The sequence below is a fragment of the Pan troglodytes genome, chromosome 9, assembly GCF_028858775.2.
Source record: "Pan troglodytes isolate AG18354 chromosome 9, NHGRI_mPanTro3-v2.0_pri, whole genome shotgun sequence".
Lineage (NCBI taxonomy): Eukaryota > Metazoa > Chordata > Mammalia > Primates > Hominidae > Pan > Pan troglodytes.
Genome location: NC_072407.2, coordinates 64,234,215 through 64,251,843, shown reverse-complemented (window position 1 = coordinate 64,251,843; position 17,629 = coordinate 64,234,215). Strand labels below are relative to the sequence as shown.

Below are 17,629 nucleotides of genomic sequence, written 5' to 3'. Positions count from 1 at the left end.
TTGTTGTTTTCAAGATTCTCTCTTCAGGCAGGGAATGGTGGCTTACGCCTGTGATCCCAGCACTTTGGGAGGTCGAGGTGGGTGGATCACTTAAGGTAAGGAGTTTGAGACCAGCTTGGTCAACATGGCGAAACCCTGTCTCCCCTAAATATACAAAAATTAGCCAGGCACGGAGGAGGCGGATGTTACAGTGAGCTGAGATCGTGCCACTGCACTCCAGCCTGGGCAACAAAGTGAGATTCTGTCTCAAAACAACAACAACAAAAATCAAGATTCTCTTTTTATCTTTGTCTTTCAGTAGTTCGATTCTAATGTATCTTGGTTTTGATCTCTTTGTGTTTATCCTACTTGGGATTCATTAGATTTATTGAATGTGAAGACTGAATCTTCCATTACATTTTGGAAGTTTTGGGCCATTATTTCTTCAAATATTCTGTCTTCTTCTTTCTCTGCCTCCTCTCCATCTGGGACTTTCATTATGCATATGTTGTTATGCTCGATGGTATTCCATGGGTCTCTTAAACTCCATTTGCTTTTCTCCATTCTTGTTTCTCAGATTGTTAATCTCAGTGGACTTATCTTCAAGTGTGCTGATTGTTTCTTTTGCCTGCTGTAATCTATATTGACCTCCTCTAGCGAATTTTTATTTGTTATTATACTCTTCAACTCCAGAATTTATTTTTCTCTTTTTTCTTTTTCTTTTTTAAATGTTCCTCTTGGCATATACCTAAAACTCCAGGATTTCTATTTGTTTTCTTTTTATAATTTATCTTTATTTATACTCTATATTTAGTGAGATATAGTTCTCATGGTTTCCTTTAGGTCTTTGAATAGATTTAAAATAGTTGATTTAGGCCAGGTGTGGTGGCTCACCCCTGTAATCCCAGCACTTTGGGAGGCCGAGGTAGGTGGATCACCTGAGGCCAGGAGTTTGAGACCAGCCTGGCCAACATAGTGAAACTCCATCTCTACTAAAAATACAAAAATTAGCCAGGCATGGTGATAGGTGCCTATAATCCCAGCTATTCGGGAGGCTGAGGCAGTAGAGTCACTTGAACCTGGGAGGTGGGGGTTGCAGTTAGCTGAGATAGTGCCCCTACACTCCAGCCTGGGTGACAAAACAAGACTCCATCTCAAAAAATAATTAATTAACTAATACAATAAAATAGTTGATTTAAAGTCTATCTATAAAGTCTAATGTCTGTGCTTCCTCAGAAACAGTTTCTTTCTTTCTTTCTTTTTTTTTTTTTTGAGACACAGTCTTGCTCTGTCACCCAGGCTGGAGTGCAGTGGCTCAATCTCAGCTCACTGCAACCTCTGCCACACGGGTTCAAGCGATTCTCCTGCCTCAGCCTCCCAAGTAGCTGGGATCACAGGTGCGTGCCACCACGCCCAGCTAATTTTTGTATTTTTAGTAGAGATGGGGTTTCAACATCTTGGCCAGGCTGTTCTTGAACCCCAGACCTCGTGATTCATGGCCTCCCAAAATGCTGGGATTACAGGCGTGAGCCACCGCACCTGACCTAACAGTTTCTATTAATTTATTTTTTCCCCACACATAAACTATGCTCTCTTGTTTCTTTGAATGTCTCATAATTTTTGTTTGAAACTGGACATTTTTAATATTTAAATGTAGCAACTCTGGAAATCAAATCTGAAATCTCCCAGCACCCCAGAGTTTGTTATTGAGGCTTGTAGTACTTGTTGGGATTTTTTTGTTTTGTTTTGTTTTGTTTTTTGGTGACTTTTCTGAACTAATTTTGTAAAGTCTGTATTTTTTCTTGTGTATATCCACTGAAGTCTTTGTTTCATTAGCTTAGTGATCAGCTAATGACTTGACAGAGATTTTCTTAAATACCTAGAACAGTGGTAAAAATCTTCCAGTCTTTGCAGAATGGCTCTGTATGTGTTTTGGCACATACCTTCAACTCTAAGCCAGGCAATTTACAACTGTGCCTTAACCTTTGTCTTCTGCTTACAGAGAGCCTGAAGATCAGGTAGAGGTGGGAATTTAGGACCCCTTCAGGTCTTTTCTGAGCATGCACCCAGCCCTAGGCACGCATGTGCACCTCTATTCCCTGGACTATGTAGGAGCTTTTCAAAGCCCTTAGGGACTTTTGAAGTTTTCTACTATACCATTTGCACTGACATCTGATCCTTTTCTTTAGGCATAGAATATATATATATATACACACACACACACACACACACATATATATGTATATATACACATATATGTATATATGCACACAATATATATATTGTGTATATATATACATATATGTGTATGTATGTATGTGTGTGTGTGTGTGTGTGTGTGTGTGTATATATACTTACTCAGGCCAGGCACAGTGGCTCATACTTGTAATTCCAGCATTTTGGGAGGCTGAGGTAGGAGGATCACTTGAGCCCAGGAGTTTGAGGATGCAGTGAGCTAGGATTGTGCCACTGCACTCCAAGCTGGATGACAAAAGAAGATCCCATCTCTTTTGCTTGGAAATCATCTCAGCTAAATATTCAAGTGCATCACTCACAAATTCTGCTTTCCATGCAACTGTAGGACAAAGTATAGCTAGACTTTCTACCTCTATAGAACAGGGACCTCGTCTCCTTCAGTTTCTAGTAACATTTTCTTCATTTTGTTCTGAGTCCTCACTGGTAGAGCCTTAATAGCCATCTTTCTTTTTCTTTTCTTTTCTTTTTTTTTGAGACAAGGTCTTGCTCTGTTACCCAGGCTGGGGTGCAGTGGCGCAATCTTGGCTCACTGCTGCCTGCACCTCTTGGGTTCAAGTGATTCTCCTGCCTCAGCCTTCCTAGTAGCTAGGACTACAGGCACACACCACTATGCCCAGCTAATTTTTGCATTTTTAGTAGAGACAGGGTTTTGCCATGTTGCCGTGAGCCACCACACCCAGCCAATATCCATATTTTTACTAACAATCTGTTCAAGGAAACCTAGGCTTTTTCTGTCATGCTCCCCAAAATTCTTCGTCTCTACTCATTACCCAATTTCAAAGCTACCTCCACATTTTTAGGTTTTGGTTACAGCAGCACTCCACTCTTGGTTCCAAAATCTGCATTACTTTTTTTAATGATAATTGTAACAAATTATCACAAACTACGTGACTCTAAACAACAGAAACTTATTTTCTCACCATTCGGGAGGCCAGGATGTCCAAAATCAGTATTACTGGGCCTAAAGCAAGATGTCAGTAGATCTATGCTCCCTCTGGAGGCTCCAGGTGAGAATCCATTTCTTGTCTCTTTCAGCTCCTGGTGGCTGCCAGCACTCCTTGGCTTTTGGCCACAACACTCCTCCATCTTGTGCCTTTTCCTCTTTTGTCTGTGTCAGATCTCTTTCTGCCCCCCTCTTATAAGGATACATGTGATTGCATTTAGGGTCTACTCCAATGATTTGGAATAATCTCCCCATCTCACGGTCCTCAACTTAATTACATCTTTACAGACTCTGTTTTCATATAAGGTAACATTTACAGTTTTCAAAGATTAGGATTCAATATCTTTGAGAGGCCATTTTTATCCTACCACAGTTATGGTCCTATCATGGAATATTATACAGCAATAAAAATGAATGAACTGGCCAGGCATGGTGGTTCACACCTGTAATCCAAGCACTTTGGGAGGTTGAGGCAGGCAGATCACAAGGTCAGGAGTTTGAGACCAGCCTGGCCAACATGGTGAAATCCTGTCTCAACTAAAAATACAAAAATTAGCTGGGCATGGTAGTGCAAGCCTGTAATCCTAGCTACCTAGGAGGCTGAGGCAGGAGAATTGCATGAACCCGGAGGCAGAGGTTGCAGTGAGCTGAGATTGTGCCACTGCACTCCAGCCTGGGTGATAGAGTGAGACTCCGTCTCAAAAAAAAAAAAAAAAAAGAACTATAGTTACATAAAATAAGGTAAGTCTTGCATATAATGTTGAGTTAAAAAAAAGTTCTAGAAGACTTTATCACTATTTTCTATTTATGTCTTTGATTTCTCTTTTATTTGTGTCTTTTATTTCTTTTTAATGTCTTTTATTACATTGTAAGCCCTATAAAGCTTAGAATGTAAACCTCACAGGGCAGGGCCTTGTTTTGCTCATTGCTATACACCCTGTGCCTGGAAGAGTGACTGTCAGGCAAAGAAATACCAAACAAATAACTGCTGAATGAATGAACTATTAACATGGATATTTTTGAAGCCTGATACAAGCAAATAAAAAATCTTACAGTATAACACTAATTTTTTTATAAACCAGAATCCCAAAGTGCTGGGATTACAGATGTGAGCCACCATGTCCAGCTAAGGTGGTCTTTTTCAATTTGAAAACTCATATACTTCAGTTTTGGGAAATAATCTTGAATTATTTATTTGATGCTTTACCCCCTTCATTTTCTTTTCTTTTTTTTTTTTTTGAGACAGAGTCTTGCTCTGTCTCCCAGGCTGGAGTGCAGTGGTGAGATCTCGGCTCACTGCAAGCTCCACCTCCCGGGTTCACGCCATTCTCCTGCCTCAGCCTCCCGAGTAGCTGGGTCTACAGGCGCCCGCCACCACGCCCAGCTAATTTTTTGTATTTTTAGTAGAGACGGGGTTTCACCGTGTTAGCCAGGATGGTCTCAAACTCCTGACCTTGTGATCTGCCTGCCTCAGCCTCCCAAAGTGCTTGGATTACAGGTGTGAACCACCATGCCTGGCCAGTTCATTCATTTTCTTCTGTTGCTTCTTTATTCAGATATTGAATCTCCTAAATTGATTCTCTACTTTTCTAATCTTTTCACTATTTTCCATTTCTTTCTTTCTGAAGGATATTCCCTCAACTGTGTCTTCCAACCTTACTCATTGTTTTCATTTCTACCATCATGCTTTTAAATAATATATTATTTTCCAGTAGTTTTTGTTGTTCTGTGAATGTTTACTTTCATAGAATCAGGTTATTATTTCATGAATGCAATACCTTCTTTTCTCATCCTGAGGTTATTAATGCCTCTCCTTCTTCCTCCTCCTTGCCTTCCTTCTCCTCCTCCTCCTCTTCACCTCCTCTTCTTTTTTCTACAGAGTCTCTGTTTCCTGCAAGTTGCTTTTTTTCTGCTTACTGGGTTTGGTCTCTCTTAAGGTAGAGGTTCTCCTTAGTTGTCTGATAATCCTTGATTGCTCATTATTAAGAGCGAGATCTTAAAAACTGATGGCAAGCATGTTGACTTTGAGCTGGATGGATATTTTGTTGGGTAACATTCGTCTTAGATCTCTCTTCTTGGGTTGGCCAGAGTCCCATAGAGGGGCTGTCTGGAGGGTAAAAGTCTGTCTTTACCCTCCTGGTGACTGAGTGAGTTGCCACTTTGGCTGACAAGTGACAGAAGAGGGTTGGAGGTCTCGGATTTCAGTGTGTATACAATCACTTAACCCCCTTATTCAGCTACTGGCCCAAAGACCTTCTGTTTTGCCTTCTCCAGAGAATGAATCTCCAGTGTTATGCTAGACTAAGAAAGGGGCAGTTGGCCAGTGGCATGGAGTAGAGGAGGGGACCTAGGGATCAAATTGCTTATCGGTTCGCTTTGATCTAGTGCTCTATACTTCAGGTACTACCAAGGCCAGTGGTCTCTGCTGCCGCCAGCTCCTGATGTTTTGCTGCCTTGATGTAGCCATAGTTCAGAGACATTTGTTGACATCTCACACCATAATGATAGATGTGTCTATTTTCCCCTGTAGCTTTAATTATTTTTGCTTTAAATATTTTAGGCTATTTTATTAGGCACATATTAATTTAGATGGTTATATCTAGCTGGTGAATTTTTTTTAAACATTGTCATCACTTTATTATTACTGCATAGTGACCACCTCTACACTAATAATGTTGTTCGTCTTAAAGTTTGTTATTAATTTGGTCTTTTTGAGACAGGGTCTTGCTGTGTTGCCCAGACTGAGTGCAGTAGCATGATCACAGCTCACTGCAGCCTTGACCTCCCAGGCTAAAGTGATCCTCCTGCCTCAGCCTCCCAAGTAGCTGGGACTACAGGCCTGCACCACCACACCTGGCTAATTTTTGATTTTTTGTAGAGATGGGGTCTCCCCATGTTGCCCAGGCTGGTCTCGAACTCCTGAGCTCAAGTGATCCTCCCTTCTCAGCCTCCCAAAGTGCTGGGATTACATGCATAATTCACCATGATTCGTCTTAAAGTTTGGTTATTAATGCAGAAATACCACCTTGCTTTTGGTGTAACTTTTTCAAGCTCACCCTTTCCATATCCTTATGCTTAGGTGGTCAAATATGCCTTTTAAAAAAATATTTTGAACATTTTTAAGTATATAGTTTAGTGACATTAATTACATTCCCATTGTTGTGCAACCATTATCCATCTCTAGAACATTTTTTATCTTCCCAAATGAAACTCCATACCCATTAAACAAATATCACCTCCCCTCCATTCTCTATTTTCTATTCTTGATTTCATAGACCTTATAAGTCTATGCTTGGCTGGGAGCGGTGGCTCATGCCTGTAATCCCAGCACTTCAGGAGGCCGAGGCAGGTGTACCACTCTAACCCAGGAGTTTGAGACCAGCCTGGGCAACGTGGCAAAACCCTGCCTCTACTAAAACCACAAAGATTAGCCGGGCATGGTGGTGGCATGCGCCTGTAGTCCCAGCTACTTAGGAGGCCGAGGCAGGGGAATCACTTGAACCTGGGAGGCAGAGGTTGCAGCGAGCCGAGACTGCACCACTGCACACCAGCCTGGGCAACAACGGAGTGAGACCTTGTCAAAAAAAAAAAAAAAAAAAAAAGCCGGGCGCAGTGGCTCATGCCCATAGTCCCAGCACTTTGGGAGGCCGAGGCAGACAGATCACTTAAGGTCAGGAGATCGAGACCATCTTGGCCAACGTGGTGAAACCCCGTCTCTACTAAAATACAAAAAATTAGCTGGGTGTGGTGGTGCACACCTGTAGTCCCAGCTACTCAGGAGGCCGAGGCAGGGGAATCGCTTGAACCCAGGAGGTAGAGTTTGCAGTGAGCTAAGATCACACCACTGCACTCCAGCCTGGCGACAGAGCAAGACTCTGTCTCAAAAAAAAAAAAAAAAAAATCTGCTTGGTTCTCCTTGATAATCTCTTGTTGTTTATTCATGTTCAGATCATACATTGTTTTTAAATTTTTTAAAAGTTTTTTGAGACCAAGTCTCACTCTGTCACCCAGGCTGGAGTGTAGTGGTGCGATCTCGGCAGCTCACTGCACCTCTGCCTTCTGGGTTGAATCGATTCTCGTGTCTCAGCCTCCCAAGTAGCTGGGACAATAGGCGCATGCCACCACACCCAGCTAATTTTTGTGTTTGTAGCAGAGACAGGGTTTCACCATTTTGCCCAGGCTGGTCTCAAACTCCTGGGCTCAAGCGATCAACCTGCCTCAGCCTCCCAAAGTGCTGGGAAGCCACCATGCCTGCCCATATGTATATATTAACAATAACTTATCATACATGTCAAAATAGCTACAAGAGATGATTTGTAATGTTCTCAACACAAAGAAATGATAAATGTTTGAGGTGATGAATATCCCAGTTACCCAGATTTGATCATTATACATTGTATGCCTGTGTCAAAAGGCCACATATACCCCACAAATATGTACAACTATAATGTAGCCATAATTAAAAATAATTTTTTTTGTTTTTTGTAAATTTTGTGTGTGTTCTTTTTCTTTAAAAACAGATTCTAAAAATTCATGTGTTAACCTTTCTATATCATATATAGGAGACCACTACCTGGAGTCCTGTAGCATCTAAATCTGTTGCGTGTTGTTTCTGTTGATTCTTACTCATAGTGGCTAGCATCTTTATGTGCTGGTGATCTCTGATTGTGAGCTCACTGCTTGATATTGAGCAATAGGAATCCTTCATATCTAAATTTGGACACATTCCTTCAAGGAGGATTTGAATCTGCTTCTGCCTGGAGCCAGGGGTGTCACCAACATGAAACACTTCAGCCCTCTTTGAGGGTCCTAGCTCCATGTATTTTGAGGGTCCTCGCTTCATGTAGTTGGAGGGTCCTAGCTCCATGTATTTGGAGGGTCTTAGCTCCATGTATTTTGAGGGTCCTAGCTTCATGTATTTTGCGGGTCCTAGCTCCGTGTATTTTGAGGGTCCTAGCTCCATATATTTTGAGGGTCCTAGCTTCATGTATTTTGAGAGTCCTAGCTCCATGTATTTGGAGGGTCCTAGCACCATGTAGATGCCCAACATTCATGTCCCCAACCTCCCTCCTGGCCAAAGCTCCCAGCTTTGGCTGCACTTTCCTTTGTGGGTAAGGAAGTGGCTTTGGCAGACAAGGCCTAGAGCTTGATAGACAACACATCCTCAAATAATTATAGCCTATTTTTCTAGAATTTTTTTTTTTTTCTGTAGCAGGAAGGCTCCTCTCTGCTTCAAGTCCACCACATAACTAAGGAGCAGAAATTCTCCAAGCCATTCCACACTTATCCATAGGAGCCATCTTTTTGATATGTGAATCCGTTCACATCACACTCCTGTGTAAATCCTTCAATGACTCCTCTTAGTCTTTAAGTATAAAGTTTGAACTCCTTACCTAGCATACTGTATTAGTTCATTCTCACACTGCTATAAGAACTACTCAAGGCTGGGTAATTTATAAAGAAAAGAGGTTTCATAGGCTCACTGTTCTGCAGGCTGTACAGGAGGCATGGCTGGGGAGGCCTCAGGAAACTTATGATCATGGCTGAAGGTGAAGGGGAAGCAGGCACATCTTACATGGCCACAGCAGGTGGAAGAGAGCAAAGGGGGAGGTGCTACAGACTTTTAAACAACCAGATCTTGTGAGAACTGACTCACTATCACAAGAACAGCAGGGGGGAAATACATTACCATGACCCAGTCAACTCCCACCAGGCCCCTCCTTCAACACTGGAAATTACAATTCAACATGAGATTTGGGCAGGGATGCAGAGCCAAACCATACCACATACAAAGCCCCACAAGATCTAGCCCCTGACTCTCTTGCCAGCCCCAACTCTTTCAATGGTCTCCCTTTCCACTCCCAAACTCCTGCCTCAGGAAATTTTTCCAGACTCCTAACCTTAAGTCTAGGTTAGGAGTTCCTGGATGTGCTCCCAGACGACTTTGCACTTCCCCTATCCTTGTACCTGACCTGTGGTCCTGTGTGTTAGTCTGTTTTGCATTGCTATAGGGAATACCTGAGTCTGGGCAATTTGTATAGAAAAGAGGTTTCTCTGGCTCGCAGTTCTGCCAGCTGTACGGGAAGCACGGCACAAGCATCTGCTTCTGATGAGGGCCTCAGAAAGCTTCCAATCATGGCGGAAGTTTAAGTTGGGGGCATGCATGTCACGTGGTGAGAGAGAGAAAAAGAGAGAGATGGAGGGAGGTCCCAGACTCTTTTTAAGAATCAGATCTGGCTGGGTGCGGTGGCTCATGCCTATAGTCCTAGCACTTTGGGAGGCCAAGGCGGGTGGATCATCTGAGGTCAGGAGTTTGAGAGCAGCCTTGCCAACATGCTGAAACCCTGTCTCTAATAAAAATACAAAAATTAGCGGGGCATAGTGCCTGTAGTCCCAGCTACTCAGGAGGCTGAGGCAGGAGAATCGCTTGAACCTGGGAGGTGGAGGTTGCAGTGAGCCAAGATTGTGGCATTGCATGGGCCTGGCACCAGGCAAGAAAGAGTGATGAAATAAAAGTTTTCTGTATCTCGGCCAGGTGTGGCTCACATCTACAATTCCAGCACTTTGGGAGGCCGAGGCAGGCAGATTACAGGGTCAGGAGTTCGAGACCAGCCCGGCCAACATGGTGAAACCCCCATCTCTACTAAAAATACAAAATTTAGCCAGGCGTGGTGGCGTGCACCTTTAATCCCAGCTACTCTGGAGGCTGAGGCAGGAGAATCACTTGAACCCAGGAGGCAGAGGTTGCAGTGAGCTGAGATGGCGGCACTACACTCCAGCCTGGGCGACAGAGTGAGACTCCATCTCAAAAAAAGAATCAGATCCTGCAGCAACTCGTTACCACAGGGAGGGCACCAAGCCATTCATGAGGGAACCAAGCCCCCATGACCCAAACACCTCCCACAAGGCCCACCTCCAACACTGGGGATCATATTTCAATGTGAAATTTGGAGGGACAAATACCCAAACCATATCATGCTGTAATTAGATGTCTGAATCCCCCGCTACACATAATCCCCTCCTAAACTGTATACTTCATGAGTGCAGAAACATTGTCTGTCTGGTTCACTAATACGCCATCAGCACTTGGCATGTGTGTTCTTAAAAATCTGATGAATGAGCGAACACCTCTATTGAGCTCCCAGTGTTTTTTCTTATTGATTTTTGCAAATTCTTTATATGTTAACGATATTAACGCATTGCCATTGCCTGGGAATATTTTCGCCAAGTTATTTGCCTTTTAATTTTGGCTTTTTTTTTTTTTTTGGCAGGAAGGAGCATAAAGCAGCTTTACATTTGAATGCGGACAGATCTATTGATCTTTTTCTGTTAAGATCTCTTCAAAATGTTTCCAAGTTTAGAAAGTCTTTCCCTTGCTAGATGTGTAATAAGTGTTCACTTCTATTTTTTATGCACACAGCTGTCCATTTAATCTTCCCAAAGCAGGGCTCTGATCATTTCTCTCCTCTGCTCAAAAATGTTTAACCATCTCCTTGGAGCCTTTAGAATAAAGTCCAAATTCTTTAACTCGCCTCCAAGGCTTTTCAGGATTTAACCTGAGGCTGCCTTTCCAGACTTTTTTTTCCTGTCCCCCAAATGAGCCTGAGCTCCTGGCAAAGTGAAGGGTTTGCCTCTCTCTGTCTGTGTTCTGCCCTTCCCACCTCCAGGCCTTTTACCTGTTGGTCCCTCTGCAGGGAATGTCCATCCTTCATTTCTATATGGATTTTTTTTTTTTTTTTTTTTGAGACACAGTCTTGCTCTGTTGCCTAGGCTAGAGTGCAGTGGTGTGATGTTGGCTCACTGCAGCCTCCACCTCCCGGGTTCAAGCAATTTTCCTGCCTCAGCCTCCCAAGTAGCTGGGATTACAGGTGTGTGCCACCATGCCTGGCTAATTCGTGTATTTTTAGTAGAGACAGGGTTTTTACCATGTTGGCCAGGCTGGTCTTGAACTCCTGACGTCAAGTGATCCACCCACCTCAGCCTCCCAAAGTGCTGGGAATTACAGGTGTGAACCACTGCACCCGGTTCTATATGGATATTTAAATCCTATTGATTCTTCAATCCCTACTTTGTTTAAAAAGCCTCACTTTACCCTTCCTTCTGAGAGAGTGACTGGTGGAGGGATAAGAAAACAAGCTTTGGAGTCAGACAAACCTGGGTTAAAATCTGAGTTCCTTTACTTGTTAGCCATTGGCCAAATCCTTTAACCTTTCCAAATCTGTTTCCTCATCTTTAAAATGGGAACAGAAAGCAATGAAGGACCACCAAGGACCGTCGGGCTGCTGCAAGGATTAACAGAATCTGAGATTGCACGTAAAGATCCTAGCACAGTCTCCAGTTCACCCCACATTCTGCCACCTTGGAAGGGAGTCATCAGCTCTCTGGGGGTCACACCCTCCTCCACTAGTCATGTTTTCCCCCTGAAGATTTCTGATGGATTCTCTGTTCTCTAATAATTCCACAAGGTGGCTGAGCTTTCCTTCTGAGGAGTTGAGAGCGGGCGAACAGGTTTCATCTCTAGGAATTCAGCTCAGGCCCCAGGCACCTTGGTCAGACTCCCACACCCATCTGGGCCCAAAGGAATCCCCTCCTTCCTTCCTCCCTTCTTCGTCTGAAGTCAGTTTCATTACCAGGAACTGTTGATATTTCCAAAGGGGTTCACCAGCACCTCCTGCCCCTCACCATCAGCACCCCACAATATGATGATAAGTCAAGTGGAACAAAGATAATCCTCCCAGGTTTAAGGTGGGTAAACTGAGGCTCAAACTAGCTTCCATATATTTGTGTCTAGAACTTATGGGTCTTCGCAGCCAGAGAAGGGATTCTTTTCGTGGGGGCGCTGAGGGGCCTGGGCAGCTGTGGTGGAGAACTGGGGGAGCTCTGGCCCCAGAGCAGGAGATGGGCCAGGAATCCTGTCTCTCAGGGCCTCTGCCTTGTCCTCGAGTAGGTTAATTCGAATCTCTCAGAGGCTGGCCTGGAGTTTAGTGTCTGTGCTTGCTTTGTGAACTGACTTTGTGAGTAGATTCTTTTGCCTGCATCATTTGGGGAAGAAGCAAAGATGACGACTCACTGGCAGGGGCTGTATCTCTGGGGCTGAGAGTGAGGATGGGAACTTCCTGGACAGTGAAAAGAGCAAGTTTAGCTTCCGGAGGCCTGGCTGCTAGCTCCGCTCTGTACCCAGCATGCTGTACCACCTGGGACAAGTGCCTGCCCTCTCTGGACCCCAACTGCCCTCCCTAAAAAATGGAGATGGTGGTCGAAGGAGGTCTGTTGTGAATCTTAGTGTTCTCAAAGTGCTGTCCTGGGCTGAGCCCCTCCCTGAGCCCAGACTGTCCCCGGGGCCTGGCTTCACCAGGTTGGCCTGACCAAAGCTGTGACCCCATTCGGCCGCCTCCACACCCTCTGTCCTGCCCTTCCCTGAGGGGCCTGGGCCTGGTCTTGGTCAGGCCTGGGGACAGAGCAGGGAGCCTCCAGGCCCAAGTTTGACCTCCTGAGTCGCTTCCCCTCTCCCTGGAGCCAGAACCAGCGTCCTCTTTCCCTCCTGCTTGAAATCTGAGCTCAGAGATCCAGGGAGGACTTTGGCTGCAAAACATTCCATCCGCGCTGTCCAAACACCCTGCACAGCTGGCGGAGGGAGGGGCAGCCAGAACTGGCTTTCAGGAGCCCTGGGGCTGTTGTTTTCATGGAAATGGGGGAGCCCTCACTCTGAGGACCAGCACTGGCTGACCTGAGGAAGTTCACAGGGTCAAGTGGACCAAGGAAGGGCCCACCTGCACACATGTTCCTGGGGCTTACCCAGGGCCCCTCTGCTGAACACCCAGCCCTGCAGGGGAAAAATCCAGTTGCTTCAAAGTCTGCCCAGCCAGGTGTGCGTGGCTGCCTTGAGCCTGCCAGCTGGGAGGTGTCTGCGCCACAGGCAGGCGGATGGTGGCCTTGTGAGCCTCCCCTCGTGACTGAGCTCTATGCAGAGGCAGGGGAAGGGCAGGCAGGAATGACGCTGAGATAGCAAGAAGGGGAGGCGACTTCAGGCAGCGGCTTTTACTGACAAGACGTCCCAGACCTGGCTGCTTCTTGCTGTGACTCACAAGTGACCCTGGATGAGTCTCTGAGCCTCAGTTTCCTCATCTGCAAGAAGAGACAATCGGGCCTTTTCTGGCTCTGCCTTTTTTCTAAGAAGTTACAACCAAAGACAAGATCCTCAAAGCTTCCCATCCAGTCCAAGCTGTGTCTAAATGTCCAGAAACATAACAGGTTTTTCCATAAAGTCTCCAGCAACTCTGACTCAGTTTCCCCTCTCCCGCCCCCCCCCCCAAGAGGCTGGTGGGGTCTTGGCAGGGAGGGACCAACTCCCACATATGATGCCACCAGCCAGGCCAAGCCCTTTCCCCTCCTGCCATGTTGGGGTGATGGGGAGACCCCCACCCTTCACATATCCTGTTTTCCATTAATTGTTTCCAGGTGAGCCCAGAGGTTGCCCAGCAGAGGAAGGTGGGGGCACAGGAGAATTGAGCAGGGGGATCAGAGAGGAGCAAAAACAGGAAGGAGGTGGGAGCAGGCCATGGAAAATTCATTGCCAGGAAAGGGAGGACAGCATCTGGTTTGCATTAGGCTGAGAGAGCTTCGCAGCCCAAAGCCCAAGTGGCAGATACTGTTATCCGCTGGGCGGGGCGGGGCAGGGTGGGGTGTGAGGAACTGGCAGCTTCTCCCCAGCAGGGACTCAGAGGCTAACCAGAAAGAAGAGGGAAGTCCAGGCAGGAGGGAATAGGAAACACTTCTTTCAGTCTACACTGTGGCAGACACTTCACAAATGTTATCTTCTTCTTCTTTTTTTTTTTCCAAGACGGAGTTTGGCTCTTGTTGCCCAGGCTGGAGTGCAATGGTGGGATCTCAGCTCACCGCAACCTCTGCCTCCTGGGTTCAAGCGATTCTCCTGCCTCAGCCTCCCAAGTAGCTGGGACTACAGGCGCCTGCCACCACGCCCCGCTAATTTTTTGTATTTTTAGTAGAGACGGGTTTTTTTTTAAATAATAGAGATGAGGTCTCGGTTTGTTGCCTAGGGTGGTCTCCTGGGCTCAAGCGATCCTCCCACCTCGGCCTCCCAAAGTGCTGGGATTACAGGCATGAGCCACCGCACCTGGCCACAAATGTTATCTGCTTTAATACTCACTACTTCACAGGGGAGAACTTCCCATTTTATATAGATGAGGAAACTGAGTCCCAGAGAGGTTAAGTGACTTGCCTAAGGCCACACAGTCAGCGAGTGGCAGAACTAGGATGAGAATTTGGGCCAAATGAAGACAGGGTGGCACATTCACACCATCCCACAGGTGGATGGAGTCTGTGTACCAGGCAAGGTGACACTGAGAAGGGTGACGAGGATGGCCCAGCCTCTGCCCAGAGGGCCACTCAGTTCTTGTGGGAGTGTCCAACAGTTCCAGGGGGTGTTTGTCATGACGCAGGGCTAACCATGTGTCTGAGGGCTCTGGCGCCTGCAGAGGAAAAAAGTAACCCACAGGAGAGGGCTTCCTAGAGGAGGGGGTATGAACAAAAGAGAAACTTACTAGCAGAGGCAGGATGCAGTGGAGATAGCAGTCAGGGGGCATAGTATGTGGAAAGAAGAGGAATGGGCACATCTGGGCAATGACAACCGGCCTGGTGTGCTTTGGAGGGTAAGAATCCATCTCATAGTTGGAGAAACTGAGGCACGGAGAGGCTAACGTGCTCAAAGGCACACCGTCTGAAAGTGGGGTTGAATCCAGCCTGTCTGACCCCAGGCCTGTGTTCCCAGCCTGCTACCGCTGAGTTGTTCCTGGGCGGTGGTGGTGAGAAGTTTTAAGGGTAGTGAGACCCCGTCTCTCCAAAAAATAAAAAAAAATTTAAAAATTAGCCAAGCATGGTGACACATGCCTGGAGTCCCAGCTGCTCAGGAGGCTGAGGTGGGAGGATGGCTTGAGCTGGGGAGTTTGAGGCTGCCCTCCAGCCTGGGTGACGGAGCGAGACCCTGCCTTGAAAAATTAAAAACAAACAAACAAAAAACAAAACTGGGAATCTCAAATCTAAGAAAAAGAATTTAAAAATAAAGAAAAAAATAAAAAATAACAGTTTTTTGTTTGTTTGTTTTGTTTTTTGAGATGGAGTTTTGCTCTTGTTGCCCAGGCTGGAGTGCAATGGCCCAGTCTCAGCTCACCGCAACCTCCGCCTCCCGGGTTCAAGCCATTCTCCTGCCTCAGGCTCCCGAGTAGCTGAGATTACAGGCATGCGCCACCATGCCCGGCTAATTTTGTATTTTTAGTAGAGACAGGGTTTCACCATGTTGGTCAGGCTGGTCTTGAACTGCTGACTTCAGGTGATCCGCCCGCCTCAGCCTCCCAAAGTGCTGGGATTACAGGCGTCAGCCTCCGCGCCCCACCAATAAGAAAGCTTTAAGGGGATATTCAGGTTTGTGGTCACAGGCAGGAGGGCCTGTCTAGGGCTACACAGCCAGCTATGACAGCTATGACAGGATCAAGGCTGGACGGGCTCTTTCCAACACCCCAGCCTGCGTGGTGAGGGGACAAGCGGACCATCTGGGAGCCTGGCTAAAACACGGGGCCTCCCCTAGAGGTGTCTCACCTCCCCTGGCCCAGAGCCCAGGAAGGAGGGCCCAGTGTCTTCTGCTGCCTGAGGAGCCACAGGAGTTAATAATTACGGGGTTGAAGGAGATAGCGGCTGTCCTGGGAGGTGGTACCTCCCTCCCAGGCTGCTGCTCTGGGGAGATAGCAAAGGTTAGTGTGAGGCTCAGCCTGGTGGGGGGAAGAAGGCTCCTGCTACCTCCCTTCCCGGCACCCTCCAGAGGGACCCTCAGTCTGGCCTTGCAAGCATGGACTCTTCTGAGGAGCGCGCTGGGTGCCCCGCCCGAGGGACATGTCCCGTGTTCCTGGCCATGAGTGCAGGGACTGTCCGCTACGCCCCATCAGGCCTGTGCCCTGTACTTGAGGGGAACTTGAGAGAAGAGCCCTGGGGCACAGACAGGTGAGCTCAGGACCTGGGGCATGGAGGGGAGGGGGAGTCTTGGCAAGCTTCAGGGCAGCCAGTGTGAGAAGCTGGGCTCAGAGAGTCCTAGGCAATGGCTCTGATTGTCTTGTCCAATTTGGTGGCTGTACAGAGGTGGAGACTGAAGCTCAGAGAGGGCAAGACACTCATCCTGGGTCACACAGTGAGCTGAGGACACACCTGTAAGTCCAGAATCAGGGCCTGGGTTGTCCAGGCTGACTGTCTCCTGCTCCTCAGCTGCCTTCAGTCAAGGGTCTGTGGTCAAGGCTGCCAGGCTTGGGATGGAGCAGGCAGAGGGAGATAGAGGGAGGGAGGCTGAGGAGGGCAGTGGCTTGTAGGCAGAGGACACAACTTTTATTTATCCCTTCCCTGCCACTGGCCAGACACCTAGCATGTGCTCAGGAACCTCTTGCTGCCTGGCTGCACACAGCTGCAGCTGCCAGTGAGCCTCTAGTTTCTGGGTGGTCTTTTTGGAAAACGGGTGTAAGAGGACTCAGCCCCACTGCCCCTGGCTGGTGTGATATCAGGCAGGCTCCTTAACTTCTCCGAGCCCATCCTTTTCAACTGAGGAGCAAGTTCAGCTGAGCAGTAGGGTCCTCCTTACTGGGGGAGGCAGTGAGCCCTAGGAGTCCATGGTAGCAGGAAGCATGGATGACAGGCTATTTTTGGTTAGAAATTGAGTGTGGATGCTTCCAGAGTGGTGACCACAGACTTGTCCTTCAAGACCTCGCTCAAGGGCCTCCCCGGTCCACCAGACCTCCCAGGCTGAGGACTCTTCCTCCAGGGACATAGCCCTGAGCTGACGCCTCCTCCACCCTTTATCTCCCACTGGTCTGGGTTGCCATGACTTATCTCCTGCCGGGGCTTGTGAAGACTTGGAAGGCAAGGGCCCTGTGTTGGGTTCCTTTTGTGTCATTTTCTCCTCCTTCTCTAAATAGTGAACAAAATAAGGGCCAGGAAGACAACAGTTGCTCAAGACCAACTGATGAGGGATTCAAGCCAGCAAACACATGTGGACATCTGCTTTGGGTGGGCCAGACCCTGAGCTGGGCTGGGGGTGGGGTAGGGGAACATAGCTCCAAGAAAGAGAGAATCCCTGCCCTCTGGAAGCCATGGCCATGGAAACAACTGCCCTGCTGAGTGATGGCTATGGGACGCCTGGGCTAAATGATTCTAGAAAGTTGGAAGGGATGCTATGGAGAACTGCCTAGGTTGTTCACTGCACAAAGTGCTGGCCAAGGGAGCAAGCAAGGCATAGAATCCAGCCTCGCCTCCACTATCCAGATTCCATACCTTGCTGTGCGCTGTGCCCAGCGGGGAAAGAGCATTGTCTATTTGTGCCCTGGACGTGGAGGTCTTAGAGAATACGTCCCCCATCCTCCATCCTCCACCAACGTGGAGCCCCAGGAGGGCAGAACC

At 47.1% G+C, this 17,629-nt stretch overlaps 1 protein-coding gene across 8 annotated transcripts in view; it reads left to right on the top strand.

Annotated features, from left to right (window-relative positions):
• RAB3IL1 (RAB3A interacting protein like 1) overlaps positions 1 to 17,629 on the top strand; it is a 48,392-nt gene that overhangs the window by 9,445 nt on the left and 21,318 nt on the right. The window contains exon 1 of one of the 8 annotated variants that reach the window (XM_054662337.2): positions 15,966 to 16,189. The exons of 4 other annotated variants lie outside the window; for them this stretch is intronic. In XM_054662337.2, the coding sequence (XP_054518312.1) occupies positions 16,038 to 16,189 (152 nt within the window). In that variant the 5' untranslated portion in view covers positions 15,966 to 16,037. Of the gene's footprint in view, positions 1 to 15,965; positions 16,190 to 17,629 lie in introns of those variants that run through there. 3 more of the 8 variants (XM_009423254.4, XM_009423255.4, XM_009423253.4) reach the window with 3 other exon arrangements.